This window comes from Centroberyx gerrardi, chromosome 22, assembly GCF_048128805.1.
Source record: "Centroberyx gerrardi isolate f3 chromosome 22, fCenGer3.hap1.cur.20231027, whole genome shotgun sequence".
Taxonomy (NCBI): Eukaryota; Metazoa; Chordata; class Actinopteri; order Beryciformes; family Berycidae; genus Centroberyx; species Centroberyx gerrardi.
The window spans coordinates 13,201,695-13,219,831 of NC_136018.1; the positions used below are offsets into that span (position 1 = coordinate 13,201,695).

General features: G+C 42.6%; 1 protein-coding gene across 2 annotated transcripts in view; it reads left to right on the forward strand.

Moving 5' to 3' along the window:
* The window catches only part of pola1 (polymerase (DNA directed), alpha 1), a 57,252-nt gene that overhangs the window by 3,963 nt on the left and 35,152 nt on the right, over nucleotides 1-18,137 (forward strand). For both annotated transcript variants that reach the window (XM_078291405.1, XM_078291406.1), the window contains exons 10-26: nucleotides 321-493; nucleotides 625-737; nucleotides 1,335-1,448; nucleotides 1,566-1,640; nucleotides 1,761-1,899; nucleotides 2,467-2,621; nucleotides 2,992-3,076; nucleotides 3,676-3,737; nucleotides 4,134-4,223; nucleotides 4,599-4,715; nucleotides 4,895-5,070; nucleotides 5,473-5,602; nucleotides 5,925-6,044; nucleotides 6,191-6,281; nucleotides 6,392-6,516; nucleotides 6,957-7,106; nucleotides 8,050-8,172. In XM_078291405.1, coding sequence (XP_078147531.1) covers nucleotides 321-493; nucleotides 625-737; nucleotides 1,335-1,448; nucleotides 1,566-1,640; nucleotides 1,761-1,899; nucleotides 2,467-2,621; nucleotides 2,992-3,076; nucleotides 3,676-3,737; nucleotides 4,134-4,223; nucleotides 4,599-4,715; nucleotides 4,895-5,070; nucleotides 5,473-5,602; nucleotides 5,925-6,044; nucleotides 6,191-6,281; nucleotides 6,392-6,516; nucleotides 6,957-7,106; nucleotides 8,050-8,172 — 2,038 coding nt within the window. The remainder of the gene's footprint in view (nucleotides 1-320; nucleotides 494-624; nucleotides 738-1,334; nucleotides 1,449-1,565; nucleotides 1,641-1,760; nucleotides 1,900-2,466; nucleotides 2,622-2,991; nucleotides 3,077-3,675; nucleotides 3,738-4,133; nucleotides 4,224-4,598; nucleotides 4,716-4,894; nucleotides 5,071-5,472; nucleotides 5,603-5,924; nucleotides 6,045-6,190; nucleotides 6,282-6,391; nucleotides 6,517-6,956; nucleotides 7,107-8,049; nucleotides 8,173-18,137) is intronic.

The window sequence follows — 18,137 nt, forward strand, 5'->3', positions numbered from 1 at the left end:
GAATGTATTAATGCATCAAATGAATAATGTCCAGTAAAGGTAGATTCATACCTCCCAGCATGAATCTGCATCCAGCATGACTCCAGTATTAGCATCATGTTTGCCAGGAGGAAGGTGAACAAAACGGCTACAGAAAGTTTGTACGACATACGAATACAAGTAGCAGGCAGTCTTTTTGCCCAAACAAACCTCTTTTTGAAGCCTGATTTCTGCGTAACCTCTCCCTTTCTCTGCCCATTAAAGAGATGAAAGAAAAAAATGTGTACTGTGTAGCATGAGATTGTGTGCTTTAGCCCCTTCCTCCCTCTGTCCTCTCCCAGGTCCAACAGGATAGGAAGCTCATGGGGACAAGAGGAGGAGGGCGGAGTCAGCGAGGCTCCAGCAGAGGTACAGGTCGACTCCAGCCAACTCCCATTGGTGGAGGGGCCAGACGGAGAGCAGGTTTTCCGCTTCTATTGGCTGGATGCCTTCGAGGAGCCGTACAACCAACCAGGTAAGGCATATTCCCACCTAAAGCGTAAAGGATACTACCCGTATAACAGTGCAGAACACCCAAACCTATGATCCCCATTCACGGTCAAAGAACAGATGCTGAAATTTGAAAACTTTACAACTGTGGCCTAGGTGTGGTGTACCTGTTCGGGAAGGTGAGGATCGAGTCCGCCAAGGCGTATGTCAGCTGCTGCGTGGCTGTCAAGAACATCGAGAGGACCATGTACTTCCTACCTCGCGAACATGTGAGTTTCCTGCTCTTTTGTCACATGACTATTACTCCAATAGGAAAATTCGCCAGTCGGTGAATGGCAAGCAGGGGGAAACACGATGGAGACGACATCCCCATGTTTTATGAAACAATCAAATCTATTCCCTTTTCTACGTTAGATTGTAGGGAAAACTTGAGGGGACATCAAAACAAATCTTCCACTGATGACTGGTGTACAGTATGATGATGAACAGTATTATTGGGAAAGCTTATTTTTATGACCAGGGCAGACTTTCTACTGTGAGCAGGCCCAATACGACGTTAAAAACCCTTTGTCCCTTTAGAGCTGTGTGAATTGTTTTTGTTGGTATGAGGATATTTGACAGTATTTGGTTTTCTCTTAACACCACTGTGATGTGGAGTGGTGCCACATGGTGAGGTTTTCAGTCCAGCTGGTTTGTTGTCATCCATTTCCATCACAAATTCTTAACATTGCTACAATGTGCAATTTTATATTTATTGGATTTAAAAAGCAAAATGAAAATTCCTTCATGTCCGTCCATACTGTTATATCATAACTTTTCAGTGAGTTTTTTTGCTAATTGGGTTGTTGTTTTTCTTTTATTAACAGAAAGTGAACCCCAAGACTGGGCAGGTGTCGGACACACCGGTGGGGATGATGGATGTCTACCAGGAGTTCAACGAGCTCTCTGAGAAGTTCAAGATCATGAAGTTCAAGTCCAAGGTCAGTGCTAACCCCAGTGATGGATTTCATCAAGAACACGTGATTTGTATAACATGCATGTAACTTTCTGGAAAGTGGAAAACATGACATGTTTGTCTTTTGTGCCTCTCTCTGCAGAAAGTGGATAGGAACTATGCCTTTGAAATTCCTGATGTGCCTACTCAAAGCGAGTACCTGGAAGTCAGATATTCTGTGAGTAGACACACACACACACACACACACACACACACAGCAGCTAGAGGTGGTCCAGACCCATAGTTTGTCTGGGACGAATACACATTTGTCATCTGTTTGTTCAATAATGTGTTGCAGGCTGAGTTCCCTGCGCTGCCCTCCGACCTTAAGGGGGCGACCTTTTCCCACGTTTTTGGAACCAACACCTCCAGTCTGGAGCACTTCCTCCTCAGCAGGAAGATCAGAGGACCCTGCTGGCTGGACATCAAGACGCCACGTAAGGAGGATGATGCTTTTGTATAGAATTTTGACTGACGTTTCAGTAACTGATACCGCATTCTTTAAATTAGCAATTCTTTGAGTTAGGCATAGCAGACAGCTGTTTTTCCAAATTTAGTTACCTGTTTTTCCAGCATTCCTGGATGAAGACTGTTTTTTCTTTATCGCAGCATTGTAGAGATGTAGAGACTTTTATGTCACCAGCATTTATTGTTCTCTTGCGATATACATATGACTACAGCTGCTTCTAAATACTTTGGTTTTCATTGAATGGAAATTGTAAGTTGGGAGGGTGGTAAGGCTTTGAATTTGCAAAGTTTGAATATAATGAAAGTTTCTTTTTTTTAGTTCAGTTTGATTTGCATGGCAGGAATTCTGCACAGCACAAGAATATGTTTTTTTCATGTTGTTGTCCTGAGCAACCTTTCCTTTTGAATAAAAAAAAATATATATATATATATATTGGAGCCTCTTGCATCAAAGCTGTCGATATTAAAGATTCATTTTGATCTGCCCAAACCTCTGGAAAATGACTGACCTAACATACCTTCTCTTGCTGCTGTAGAGCTGAACAGCCAACCAGTCAGCTGGTGTAAGGTGGAGGCTCTGGCCCTGAGGAGTGACCTGGTCACTGTGGTCAAAGACCTGTCGCCTCCACCCGTCACTGTCATGTCCATCAGCCTCAAGACTGTCCAGAACCCCAAGACACACCACAACGAGGTCAGAGCACCGGCAAGCAAATGCACACACACATGTACACACTGTAAGACAATGTTCATTTTCCAAGCTTACTGTTAAATTTGATCTGACTTTTATAGATGCATAAATGGATACATAGCTACTTTATTTATCTCAAGGGGAAATTCAGTTGTCACAGTAGCAACAAGCACGTGAGACACAATAAACAACACAACAAATTATGATTTAAAAAAGGCTAATAAAAATTGATGGTATACTGATAGATTGATATTGCCTTATTATTGAGCCTTATTCTTTCATGCACTTATAATACCTATATTTGAGTTGGGGTTTGCCCAATCAGACATCAAGTGAGCAAGTACTTGATACTAGTTTTTCCCTCTATCTGCAGATCGTGTCCCTGGCTGCACTGGTCCATTGTCAATTCCATATGGATAAAGCTGCACCTCAGCCTCCCTACCAGACCCATTTCTGTGGTGAGTGATGAAGCTTCATTCAAGGAAGGGGAGACAGGTGCTAATGTTACAGTGCCATTAGCTTATACTAGATTGAGAGACTTAAGTGTTAAAATATTAGAAGTTACTGGGCTCGTTAAATGAAACGTCAGTAACAAGTCGTCAATAACTCCCTGCTGGCGCCAAAATAAACTGAAAACCTGTGGGAAACACATTGATATAGGAGGTTCTCTCAGTTTTAGCACTGTGGTCTAATATGCAGGATCCCTGTCCAGGTCTGCAAAGCCTGAAAACATATGGAAAATTAGTTTAATAATTTCCAGGTCTTAAAAGTTTGGGAATTGCACAGAAAGAAAGGAAATATATTGGAAAATAATATTAGTCCCTACACACACATAATGTTACAGACCTCAGGTTCATTTGACATATTGTTGTGTAGAATAACCTTCAGCCATAGTATGATATGACCTAGTCAGCAGTCATTGTCCAGCCACTATGAGCACACAGCGTGTTGAACACCAACCAAAATCATCAAGTTCAGTCAAGAAATATCGGTCTGGAAAAAGGATGAAATAACAAACATGAAGGAACCCTGACCATGATGTTATCGTCTCTTCCAGTGGTCAGTAAACCCAACGACTGCATCTTCCCCTACGACTTCAAAGAGGCTGTGAGGAAGAAGGTGAGTGGCCACATATGGACCTGTGTGTTTCAGTGCTCTCTTGGTTTATTTTTGTGGAAACAGGAAAACATTTATCTTGATATTATCAGAGAGATTAACGTTTCAGCTAGGATTTCAGCAGTATCGGTGACGGGAAACTGCCAATGAAAGATGGCAACATGGCAAAGGACCATGCACAGCATATAATGAGAAGAAACTTTATTTGTGTTACATAAAAGCAGAGTTTACGAAAAGCAGTGCAAAAAGGCAATAAAGTATCATATTTTGTGAAATTATTAAATTCCATTGGAATTGGTAGAATACTTTGCAGCACCAGGACACCGCTGCTGAATGTATGTGACCAAACCATTGAGATGATGGTTATGCTGTTGCCTTGTATGTGCCTCTCTCTGTCAGAATGGGAAGGTGGAGATAGCTGCTACAGAGCGGACTCTGCTCGGCTTCTTCCTGGCCAAGATGCACAAGATCGACCCTGATGTGCTGGTGGTGAGTAGAGGATGTTGGGATCAAGCTGGATATGTGTAAGAATGTAGGATTTATTGTGCTTTAGAGGGACCTGACTTCAGACAGCATCATGAATCATGAATAACACCACAAAATGTTACGTATAAGATGCTGTGTTATGCATTGTCTTATCAGAAAGCTTGTTTCCACAGAATCAGCTGTTCACAAGTTTAGACAAAGCTGATTGATTTTTGTTGATTGTTGTTGTTTGTCCTAGGCTCATGAAACATTTTATACACAATTTATACACTATACTTGAAAATATCAGCTACAGGAATGGAGGCAAATATATAGGTACAAAATGTATGCAGGATACAAACAATATGCTGACCTGTTCTCCCTTTTCACATCCTGTAGGGTCATGACATCTTTGGCTTTGACCTGGAAGTGCTCCTGCAGCGGATCAATGTTTGCAAGGTTCCCCACTGGTCTAAGATTGGACGCCTCAGGAGGGCCAATATGCCCAAATTAGGGGTAAGAAGAGCAAAAATACAGGAGTACAAGATGACTGTTTGCTTGCTTGTAAATGGTAAAACTTGTGGTTGAGATGCTTTATTTTTTGAAGTCATGTGTTGCGTACATTTTAATTTACTATGCTAAAACTATTGTGCATGTGTTTGTGTGTGTGTGTGCCCATGGCTGAATGCTTGCAGGGCCGTGGTGCCTTTGCAGAGAAGAGCGCCACCTGCGGCCGTCTGGTGTGCGACGTGGAGATCTCAGCCAAGGAGCTGATTCGCTGTAAAAGTTACCACCTGACTGAACTGACTACACAGGTGCTGAAGACAGAGAGAGTCACTTTCCCACAGGAGAACATCAAGAATCTCTACAGGTGTGTGTCTGTGAGATTAACTTATTAATTACAGAAGTCCTCACTAATATGGTATGATTAAATGTATACTAAAAATATATGCACTCTAAAGTACTGTAGGGTGTATGATTACTGGAAAACGTCATATAATTACTACTGAATTTTATTTTTCTACGCACATAACATTAAGTGGTTTCTCAAAATCTCTTTTGGTGGCACACCTTATACATATGTGTGTTTGCACGATATATTAACTAAAATATGTCTGCCGGTAACTTCCTTCATCTGCTGTAGCTGTTGTTAAATGAGGTACTTGACAAAATGTCTTCCCATCAAACATCTTTTGTGTGTGTTTGCGTACATATGCATCAGTGTGGACCTATGTAAAGTATGTGTCTGTCCTGGTGTGTGTGTGTTTGTTAGTGATTCTCCTCACCTGCTGTACCTGTTGGAGCTGACATGGACAGATGCCAAGCTGATCCTCCAGATCATGTGTGAGCTCAATGTGCTGCCGCTGGCCCTGCAGATCACCAACATTTCCGGCAATGTCATGGTAATGCACATTAACATCCGCGTTTACATTCATTTAATGCACCCCCACAGCTAGGAAAAAATATTGAAAACTGCAGTTAAAAAGTAAAAGTTATTCGCAAAATATGTGGGTTTAGTTTGATTAGGGCTCAAAAAATACCATCACCCCTCAGACTTGGTTCAGAAATTTGGACAGAAATTGGGTCAGGTCGGACTTTAATTTTTTTGGGTGGAGGCAGGCTCTGGTTTATGATTCTCTCCCTTTTTATTAACTGATTATCTGCTTTATTATGTGCTCATTATCTGCTTCCGTCACCTGATGGCTACCTGCCTCTGGTCTGCAGTCTCGTACTCTGATGGGCGGCCGCTCTGAGAGGAATGAGTTCCTGTTGCTTCATGCCTTCCATGACAAGAACTACATCGTCCCTGACAAACCCTCCTTCAAAAAGGCTCAGCAGGAGGTGGTACAGCCACACACACCTTTCCCTTTACATACTTGTTCTTGAGCAACAATTTTAGAATAATAGTTTTTTTGATAGGAAAATAGTGTCTGTTGCTGTACAAACGTGTAACATGTTTTCTGCTCCGTTTCTCTTCATTCCTGTGCCAGGCTGAGGGAGAGGAAGAGGTGGATGCAGGAAAAGGCAAGAGGAGAAAGAAGGCGGCCTATGCTGGAGGTCTGGTGCTGGATCCTAAAGTTGGTAAGTGTGTGTTTGAGTTTAAATGCTCTTTTTACCCTCTTTTCCCTTTGTCTTTATTCTGTATATGCCTGTGTTCATATATCTGTAACCCCCTCCCTCTGTCTCTGCAGGTTTCTACGACAAGTTTGTGCTGCTGCTTGACTTCAACAGCCTGTATCCCTCAATCATCCAAGAGTTCAACATCTGCTTCACCACCGTACAGAGGGAGGTTCACAACCCGCACAAGAAGACTGAGGTGTGTGTTGTTGGTGAATATGTTTGTGTATGCACAAACACAAGCCTCTTCCTCTATGGTTGTCAGTTGTTGAGCCAGTGGTGTGACCAAACAAATAATGTTTATTACAACCCTAACTGTCATCCAGTCCTTTCGAGATGATGTAATTATCTGTATGCAGTGAACTGGGGCTGTTTATACAAGGAGAGGATCATGGGAGTTACGTGAAAGCAATATGAAGCTTCATATTCAGAGTAAAATTTTCACAATAATACAACCTGTAGTTCCTTTTATTAATTAGATACTGCTTAATAAAGAACAGACATGATTTGTAGAAATTATCCTAGTACCAAGGTATAGAGGAGTGAAGTGTCTCTCATCCAGCTCTCCAACCTGACTTTTACTCTTAAAGACCAAAAAAAGTTACAACGCAATTCCAACTCTTGTTTCCGCGGCAACAGGAGGATGAATCAGAGGAGATTCCGGAGATTCCGGATGCCGACCTGGAGATGGGAATCCTGCCCAAGGAGATCAGGAAGCTGGTTGAACGCCGTAAACAGGTCAAACAGCTGATGAAACAACAAGACATCAACCCAGACCTCTACATGCAGGTACATACACACACATATACATGACTATAACTACACACAAATATACACACTCATATAGCTCACACTTCCTTACACATGCTTATGAACACAGACATGCACATGCAGTATATACAGTATGTGCATGCTCATAGACAGACACATACATGCACTCGTACACATCTACACACCGACAGAAAGTCGTGTGGATGTACAACTGAAGTGTTCATAAGTGTTCATGTGTTCAAGTGTTCATGAAGTGTTTTGGATGTACAACTCCCTTTCATTTTTAATGGAAGATTATTGTTTTCTTGCTCTTTTCTTGTTTTGTGTCATTGATCACGCACCAACATGCAGTGTAACATTGGGTACGTTAATAATGCACACTGTTGATAATCTAATCTTAAACTTGTTAAAGTAATGCTCCAACTGCAGCATTTGTCAACCAAATGCCTTAGCCTGATTTTCTTAATCAGAGTCAGGTCCTAATCGGTGTAAGCATAACTTTGTTAACACAACTAGATTCTGCTCAATCTTCAGGCCATTTGACCATGCAAACACCATAGCTCCATCTCATTCAGGTTTTTAAAAGTGTCCAAAAGAAGAAGTTGACTCAGAAGCACTGGCGGCGTGCTTGTTTACACAAATGACAACATGGCAACACTCACAAGTCATGTGCTGCATGAGTACATCATGTCATCTTCTGCTCTCAGCTAACACAGAATAATGCAACAAGGTGTTCAGTAGGTGCATCAGTGCTATCTGACAAACTGATTGGCCATTTTTTGTGACAACAGCTAACCTATCAAATAAGTCCACATAAACACAGGGTTACTGGGGGTAAATCATGTTACTTCAAGCCATGTAAACACTTTAATGAAATCATTGCCTCAGTGTGAGTATTGTGTGCATGTAAACTTGTCCACTGTGGATTGTTTGGCCTAATTGGAGTCTCTGTGTGCCTCAGTATGACATCCGTCAGAAGGCCTTGAAGCTGACTGCTAACAGCATGTACGGCTGCCTGGGATTCAGCTACAGCCGCTTCTACGCCAAACCACTGGCTGCCCTGGTCACACACAAGGGCAGAGAGGTGAGCCAAACATGCATATATACATACACATATTAACACTCACAGACACATAATACACAGACACACCTCCAGTCAAACACAAGGGACGAGAGGTGAGCCAAACTCAAACATACACACATATACACTCACACAAGCTGTCCCCATCATATATACGCATATATGGACTATCCTGGTCACACACAAGTGCAGTCAGGAAGGGCTTACAAAGACACACCCCCCCCCCACACACAGTAAATGCTGATGTTGTTCTACAATCCGGTGATTATGTTCGTCCTCAGAATTATTTGAGAGAGAGCCAACAGAAAGGAACCATAGATATCTTAACCACTTCCATTTTCATCCACAAGAGGGCACTGCTGCATAAAGTTCCACATCCATTCTGCTCCCTCTCCTTCAACTCCCCCCCCCCTCTCACTTTCTCTTCCTCCCCTCTTGTGTTTTGCTTTCTCTCCTCTCTCACCCTTCATCTCCCTTTCTCTCTACATCTTCCTCTCTCTCTCCCACTGTTCTCTCCCTCCCACTCCTTGTAAATCTGTTTTTTTTTTTTTCTTGGGTTTCTTTTGTCAAAATAAGAGACCTGTTTAATACTGTGATATTGATATCCCCATGAAACTCTTTGCCAGTAACAAAATGCCACACAGGCACACACACACACACACACTCTCCATCTAAAGTGTGATTGTGTAATGAGGTCTTTCAACACACACGCATATGGAACAACACGGGTGTGCGCACACTCATAAAATTGGCGCATGGAGACGTGTGTACTGCATGACATAAACAGCTATATCTGGGTAGTGTGGTATTGTAAGAGTAACTGAACACCACACACACACACACACACACACACACACATACACACACTCCCACCATGTCAGTGGTAGTACTCATGTGTTCATTTAATGAGCTCTAACAGTACACATCCTCAGCAGAGAGGCGTTGGGCTTTGCCTCAGGGGAGCCCTTTATTAAGATCCCCTTACACACACATTGTGTTCCCTAATAGAGGGCAGGGCAACTCAGTGTGAGTGTGTATTTGTTATTTTGTCAGGCTATTTTTGCCTCAAGTCATGCTTGTTGTTCAGTTGACAGAGCTACATTGTAGAAGGTGTGCATTTGATTCGCTGGTACAGGTGGGAGTTTCTCGCCCCCCAGACTTCCAGGTTTATTGCTTGTATCCTTGTCGACAGCCAGAGGCGGATGGGTTAATTACATTTCACCTCCCTCCCTCTCTAATCCAGGGAGCATCACCAGTCTCAGCCCTAAAGTAGGCTATATTTATATTTTCTGAAATTGCGACATTGTTGTACAAGTTGTGTGCAGGTGCTCAGTCTTTAAATGTGTTCATTTGTATTATTTGGATAGATAAATTAAGTCTTTATATATAGTTTTAGAGGCCTTAAAGGAATATATCACCCCAAAATTAAAATTCAGTGATTTCTCCAAACTGTGTGCAGAATAATCAAAGTGCTTTGTAACCAAGTAATTGTAAGCATTGGACTTTTGGACCCACAGTGCAATTATTTGGCTACAAAACACTTGGCTTACGCTGCACAAGCTGTTAACTTGAATAGTTTGAGAAAAGGCTGACATCGAATTATAGGGGCTAACTCACGGTGTTTGCTGGTCCTACGAACCTCAGTGGAGTTTCAGCTGACTTGGGGTGAGTAGATAATGACTGAATCTTTATTTTGGGGTGAACTAACTTCCTTTGAAAACACACCTTTTAATATACGCTACTCTTCTAGTGAGAAATCAACTCTTGTGCCAACATATTCCAGTAGATCTCCTTTTCTTACTTTTCAAGCAGGTCTTGAAATTGGTCTTTTTTAAAATGGTCTCAAATAGTCTCAAAGCTAAACCTGAAACCTGCTGATGGCCTGCTTTGCTCCCAACTTTTCCTCAACCTCCTTCAGTTACCCAGTGTGCTGAAGTGACAGTTAAAAACAGGATTATGTTTTATAGATTATATTATGAGGGCATTTCTGCTTTACTAGACTGTATACAGTGGAGAGTGATGAGAAAGATTAGAGAGACACGCAACAAAAGGTCATCAGTCAGATATAAAACCCACAACATGGCGAGTGCATAGTATGGACCTCAGCCCGCTGAGGCAGCAGGGTGTCCCGCTTTGCGGCATCTTAGTGTTTTGTTTATTTTGTATCTATGATCCTAGACACGTCTATTTATACTGCAGGTTCTGTGTATGGGGAGACCATGGCATCAACACTGCCAGAGTGAGGCATTTGATTCCCACTTGGGCTGTCGAAAAGAAATGTACAGGGTAAACTTTGATCTAATACCCTCCAAAATCTATATTTAAATGTGCAATATGTGAAGACCTCTATTTCAAAATGCTATATATCCAGTTGAAAAAAATCTTTACCTGGAGATTATCACTCAGTATCTCCAAAATACTTTATTTTACCCACTTTAAATAGCATTATTTGTTTTAATTTTGTGCTATTTATTCGAACGGTGGATATCTAATTTTCAAGCGAAACTCTTCACATACCGTTGCAATTATGGTAACATAAGTAGATATATTCATCTCTACCGCTTCTCAATGTTAAAGTGAAGACAAACTGTTAATATGTTAAAAGTCTGGCATGGGCTTACAGAGTACAGGGGCTTGCACTTAGCCTACACTCATGATACTGCGAAGTGCTTTGGTTACAAATGGCTACCAAATGACACATATCTACAGTATGTAGAGTTAATTGGTTTAGCTAACCACATCTTGAAAAACCTGTGATGTTGTGCTTCTGAGTCTGGCTCAAACATTTGCTGTATGCTGTTTGGGTGTCTGAATTAAGTCTACACGACCTTTTTTCTTCCTCTTCTACACCCCATGGAGTTGCCCTGAAGTTAAATGACCGTAAGCCAAATAGTTCTTGGTAGTTTCCGACCGCAGCGAGCCAAAAAGGCCAGCTGGCGTTTATAGCGGGGTTTCTAGTGTATTTGTGGGTATCACCGTTTGCACCCCTGCCCCCATTTTAATCGTCACATTTGCACTCTACTTTCATATCATGATTTAGGAGGCTTTTTATTTTTATAATTGTAACATGTACACCGACCAGTGCTCTGTTAGCAGTGTAAATCCACTTCCCCGCCTCTCGACGCGGCCCCTTCATCTGTGTGGGTGTGTGCCCCCGCATGTGAGTTCAGATGAATGTGCATGTGTTCTGTGTATTTATTGATTGGATGAGCTCTCATCTTTCTCTCACTCTCGTTTTAAGTTGAGGCCTAACCCCCCTCCGGGAGAGTGGGTCAGGCCGGGGGCCACGGTGGTTTCTCAGCCCAGGGAGGGGTTAAGATGAGGGGGCTTAGGAGGGGATGACAGAGCCTTGGCCATGGCTCTTCTGATCAGATTTGCCAAGTTAAGAGGGGAAAGCCCCCAGTTAGCTCCCCTCCCCGCTCTGTGTGTGTGTGTCGACAGTATGACTTGTGTTTGTGTATCTGCCTGTCTGCATGCATGTATTGGTGTCTATGTGTGTGTCCTGTGTGTGTGTGTGTGTGTGCTGCTTGTGTGTGTTCATGCCTGACAGTGTGTGCGCAAGTGTGTGAGCTACTGGCCGAACTCTGCCCTTTGTCGGGGAACCATTTGTTGTGGCCCTGCTCTGTCCTGGTATGTGTGGGTATTAAGGGGGGATGATGGGTATTAAGAGGAAGGTGAAGGTTTAGGATTACACAGCCGAGGGTCCACCACAGATTGATGTCCCCCTCAACCCCTCAGCGTTATTTTGGGTTCTTTTGTATGTTAGCCAGAGAACAGTTGGGGGCAGAGAAGCAGATATATGAAACATTTGACTACGTACACGCGTGTAGTTATAATGGGTTGCTACATGTATTTGTCATGCCAGGAAAACTTTTTTCATCCACTGGCTTTAAAAAAGGAAGATTTTCTGCAAAGGGGCTGGTAGATTAGAGAATCATCAGCCGCAGCCAAAATTCCCATTCTGGCATAATGTTGCTAGTCGAGACAGAGGTAGGGAGAAGTGTTTGAACAGTCAAGGGCATAACAAAAGCAGCTTTGCCCAGAGTGTAGTCGATCTTCCTGTAGTTTCTTTAAATGTATCTCCGGACACAGAATGTCCTCACCTAGCAGTGCGAGTATAATTTACAAGCCTGGCACCTGGGGAAAGTCAAAATTTTTCAAGAGTCCAATTTTCACAGTTTGGCTCCCCGGCTTAAAAAGCTTAAAACATTTTTCTCTAGCCTTTTTTGCATGTAACGCTTCTCTGTTCTTTGGATGCATAAAGTGTATGCATGCGTGCGCCTTGTGTGTGTCCTGCTAATCGAGTGATGTTAACAACACAAGCCGGTGGAAGCTGCTGATTGTTGCGGAACGCAGATTAGTTTGACCTTTGACCCTCTTGCCAGCAATTCTGACAACCCTTAGCAGGTGTGTGTGTGTGTGTGTGTGTGTGTGTGTGTGTGTGTGTGTGTGTGTGTGTGTGTGTGTGTGTGTGTGTGTGTGTGTGTGTGTGTGTGTGTGTGTGTGTGTGTGTGTGTGTGTGTGTGTGTGTGTGTGTGTGTGTGTGTGTGTCATGTCTCAGGGTGGAGGTTGACTCCTGAAAGCCATTCTCCTGTAATTGAGTCTCTGTCCTTGTATTTAAAAACAGCCTGACAGGAGCTTGTAGTTGACATTATTGGGTGGCATGCAGAGTGAAGGATAGAAACCAGCTTGGGTGACAGGAGAGGGTGCGGGGGTCAAAGTTTGGTTTGGGGTTAAACCTGTGTGTGTGCTTGTAATGAAATCTAAGTAAATATTATTGCTGCTTTTGTCCCTCACTCAGGGTCTGTATCACTCCTCTTGTCTTCAGAATCACAAATCATTTTTAAGTTTACCTGAATCAGATGTAAGAATATGTAAGCCACCCTACTCTGTCTAGTGTGTGCATGTGTGTGTATGTGTGTAATGGCGTCTGAGTAAATATCGTTGCCCCCATTTCTCTTATTCATGGTCTGTATCACTGCTGTTGTCTAAGAATCACGGGGGTCATTTTTAAATTTCCCCGAATAAGATGTAAGAATACATAAGCCACCCTACCCTGTTGTGTGTGTGTGTGTGTGTGTGTGTGTGTGTGTGTGTGTGTGTGTGTGTGTGTGTCTGCGCATGCATGCATGCTCGTGTCAGGGGAAATGAGGGCATATTTCCACGGTCCTCTAGTCCTCTTAAAGAGCTGGCTTTACTCCTGATAGGAGTGGACTTAACAAATAGTCACATGGGACCAGCACTGCTATTTCGGCTACATTAGCTTGTCTGTGAGAGCCGACGGTGGACAGGACAAGGTTTCAGAATCTAAACCGCGAGTTTGGTAACACCAACTAATGAGGCCACGTGAGACTGGGCTAATGGCAGGGATTAAGATTGATAATGGATTGATCTGACTTATGGCTAGTCTTTATCTGGGTCAGTAATATGGCTGTAAATTACTGGATAATTAATAAATGGTTTTAATTGACTTGACAAGATGGCAGATGCACAAGTTCAGTTGTTTTAAAACCTTCTGTTTAGGGAACTGCATTCCTAAAGTGATTTTTAAATTTCCCTGATGTGTGACCAAAAACTAAGCTTATCTACTGAACTTGATCTTGTATTTAGGCTACTAATCTACTGTGCTACATTGCATGGATGGGAAAGGCTTCAGCAAAATGAAACATCCTGTAGCTTTGGATACTAATTTCTCCTAAATGAGGCCTGATTTGGGAGCTCATTTTAATTGACTGCAGCCAACTTTTGGTTCCCTGCCCAGACACTGACATGCACTGCACTAGCCGGATATAAGGAACCGATGGTGGACGGTACAAGGTGTTAGAATCCCAACTAGACCTGTTAGTAACAGGTGGCATGATTGGTAACGTATTAAAATTAACTATGGCTCGCCTTTAGGATAGGTAGAGAGTTGTAAACACATAACATGAATCAAATTACTGAATGTAGCTGGCACATTTAAGATGGCTGCCATAGATTGTTGGATAATACAATTATAGAAATAAGCCCTGGCTCTGTGTATGAGATTAAAGTTGATGAAGCTGATTTGTCACCATGACAAAGGTAATTTAATTTGTTGAACCTTCCATTGCCAGTTATCCTAAACATCACATCTTAATGAGCCCTATGCACTGTCCACATATGAAGCAATGCTCATTTGCATGACAACATTTTAAAAATTCAACATCGACTACCTTGGCTGTGCCAGAGGCAGCGCAATGATACGCCAGGATGTGCCCTTTGCATCCATTTAAGTACTGTGTTTGTAATTGATTAGACAGGGGGATTGTTGTCATTGTAGAGTTATTTTAGATGAACGCTGGCATGTGTGATCTCAGCCGGTTGTATTAAATCAGACACAGCTTTACAACAGATTGACCCTCCCTACAGCAGACATGAGAACACAGCTATGGCATCTACCAGGACAGGTGTGTGTGTGTGTGTGTGTGTGTGTGCATGTGACATAATTTTGGTAAAACAAAGATTCTCAAACTGTGTGTATGGAGGTGTGTGCACATGTCAGATCACACTAGTGAAAGATGGGCTATAAATCTTTTGTGCATGTGTGTGCATGCATCTGTGTGTGAGAGAGATCATGTTAGTGAAAGAGGGGCTCTTTTTATTTGTGTGTGTGTGCATGCTCATGCGCCTGTGTCGGGAGTACGCCCCCCTCACCCCCCCCAGTCCTGACAGTGGTGTGTTCCTCCACAGGTGCTATTTCAGTTGGTCGACTGTCATCCCCAAAATGCTTTTCAGCTGAGCGCTTTTCAAAACAATCGTCACTGGTGCCCCAGGCTCTTTTTACAAGGGCCTTCTGCCGCACTGAGGTTTAACATGCCGCCTCTGATCCGCTGATCAGCAACGGGGTGTATTTGTGTGTGTGTATGTGTGTAGGGGGGGGGTCAAAATGGAGAATGAGGGGGGACTCGGGATGCCCTCTAAGTGAGCGAGCAACTGGCTCATTTATCCATCTGTCCATCACTCTATCTGTCTTTAGTATTATCTGTATGGCTCTCTTCCTGTCAATCTATCATCCATCCATCACTCATTAAAGCAAGCAGGTCAATTAAGAACAAAATCCTTATTTAAAATGACTGCCTGACAAAATAACTGGGGAGGGGAGGCCGGGGATTTGGATGAAAATAAAGATTGCATGAGAGGGACATGACAACAAGACACATAAATCACTAATAGATAAGGCCAACAAATAGCAGAACAACAGCTGGGAAAAGGCGGATATCACAACAAGGCTAAACCACTCATCAATTAGCATGACAGGCTGCAATAATAGGCACATCTAATGGGTACATCTCATGTACAGACGCACAGGTGCACACGCAAAGACATCGTCAAGACATTGTTAAAGCACACAGAGGAAAGTCAAGTCGGAGAGATTGCTGGGCAGAATTCACAGTGGGAAATAAGGACTGGGTATCAAAAATTGTAGATGGTATTGTGCCAAAATTGGGTAACCATTGATTTTAAGCTCCAAAATGTTAAATTCTTGCAGTTGGATTGCTTGTTTTCCACTAGTTTATGGGCATTTATATGGAGGAAATCAGTTCCGTATGGTTCAGTTTAGATAAGCAAAAAGCAAGGACAAGTGTTACACCGGATGTGTGTACTTATTTAGATCAACATAGAGGCTGGTATTGAATTTGAAGTATGGCGGACCTCTTAAAGCTGCCATGGTAGATTTTATAAATTCACATTTTGTTTGACGTCTGCAAAAGTAATCCCCATGTTGGGGATAGTAAGATACTATGTCAGAATCTTGGTAATATTGATAGCACCATTGCTCAGCTATTTGCTTTCAAGGCAAATTCTGTGGCTCGAGCATCTGACCAATTGAGGCAAACTTTAGAGCAGGAGGGCTTCGCTCCGTATCCTCAATCAACTGCACGTCAGTTGCCGTTGGCACATAGGTAGGAGGGGGGGGTGTAATTGCATTTGTCTTCCTGTTTTCCAAACTTACAGGCTTTAAGTACAGCTAAGGCGAAAACCTTTCTGATTCAGGTGTAGTTGGTAACGCCTCTGTTTTTCTAGTTCTGTTATGGATAGTGTAACTGTATCCCCAGACACACAACTTCCATTAATTTCTAATGGGAGATTGGGAGATTACAACTTCCCTGAATTTTTATTTTTATTTTTTATTTTTGTGGTTTCGACCACATCCCTGCTGGTGCAGATTATATACATTGTGGTCATGGCTCTGTCAAACATTTTTCATCACTTTATCAATGCTCTGTTGCCTAATTTACGGTGCATTTCAGTAAACCAGGTTCATCACTCTAAACCCATTCTCAGTGAAAAGTACTTTAACAAGTTTTTGTTTTCCCTCACCTGGTGTGTACTTTTCCTCCACTCCTCTCCATTTCTCATTACCTCGTTAGAGTCTCGGTTCATTGCTCTTTCCATCAACTTCCTTCCCTCCTTTTTTTTCTTCAATATCTCTCCCTCTGTCTCTCTTCATCCTTTTTTTCCCCTCCATCCCACCCCACAGTGATCCCAGCTTTAACCTCCGAATCCCTTTGACCAATCACAGACCAGTAACGCACACTGACACCTGAACCCTGACCTCTGTGGTGGCATGAAGAGGAAGGCTGGGTGGGGTTGGGGGGGTGAAGAGTTCAGTCTTTTCTACCCACAAGTCCTCCGTCCTGATCGTTCACTCTGCAGGAGCACTTGTCAGTGAGATATTCAATTACTGTCCAGTCTAATTACACTGTATTGACAAGAGAGCAGAGGAGAGGAGGGGGAAGAGAAGAAAATACAATGATATTTTACAGTGAGAGGAAAATAGGGGAAACTAAGAAGTTGCACTGGCCAGAGAAATGAAAAGAGAGAAAGTGAAATAGATTGTATAGATTTGAAGAGTAGTGTTGAGTAGTTCACAGTAGTAGAGAGGGGCAAGGGCAAAGTGAGACAAAGAGAGGAGATGAAGACAAATTGAGGTGGTAGATGTCCAACAATTAAAGCTTACGGCTCATCAGTTTGGACTGGAATTTTCAGTTAATCAAATCCAAAATAACTTTGAGGGTCTTAGTTAGGACTCTCTAACCAAACTCTTTGGCAATGGAGGTTGTTCAGGAGAGTTAAATGTTCAGAACACCAAAGTATAGTGAAACTGGCCAAAGCTTATTCATGACATATGACGATTGTTGTTCTCGACAAGGTAGATGGGCGTGTGGCCAAACAATTTACACTAATTGACATGAAAAATCTCTCGGGATTTTTACAGAAGCATCTCTTCTAGGCTTGATGGATTACGCTGTCTTCCAGATGAGAGGGAAAACACCATGCACACGCACTCTAAAATGCTCCATATAGTTGCATCTGCAGTATATGTGTTTTAAGTTGCACATTTCTTCAAGGAAATGGCAACAGTTTGGCCTGTCAACCAATCAAACGTATTCAGCAGTATGTTTTTCCAATTTTTGATTTCTAATGGATGATGACATCCCTGTATATTTTTGTCATTGATGCATTTTGTGCTCATTAAGCCCATTTGATGCATTGGTTGGTTTGAAAGTCTGAGGTACAGATTAATGAGGGTCTACAATCTTACCAAAAGGAACTACAGAGGATTTGAATAACATCAAGTAACACGAGTCCTTCTTCATGCTTTTTCAGTTGTTTGCATGGGTATGAGTGGTATGCACGGTGGTGAGTAGTGCAGTCGTCGGAGAGAAGACGTACATACACACTCTTCTACCCCCTGGGGATGTGTGTTTGAATTGGTCCATAGTATGTGTGTTTTGGTATGTGTTTAAAGATGAGCGCTCTCTGTCACACACACACACACACACCATCACACATGCACATTCCAGAGTCATGGTCAAACGACTTGTCTTTCACGGGGGTCATTCCTTAAAGCAGTCCGTCCTGCTGTAACTGACAGCATATGGAAAACCCGTCTAAATGAGTCCACACATCAATTACATCAACACATTCTCACCTCGCTCTCC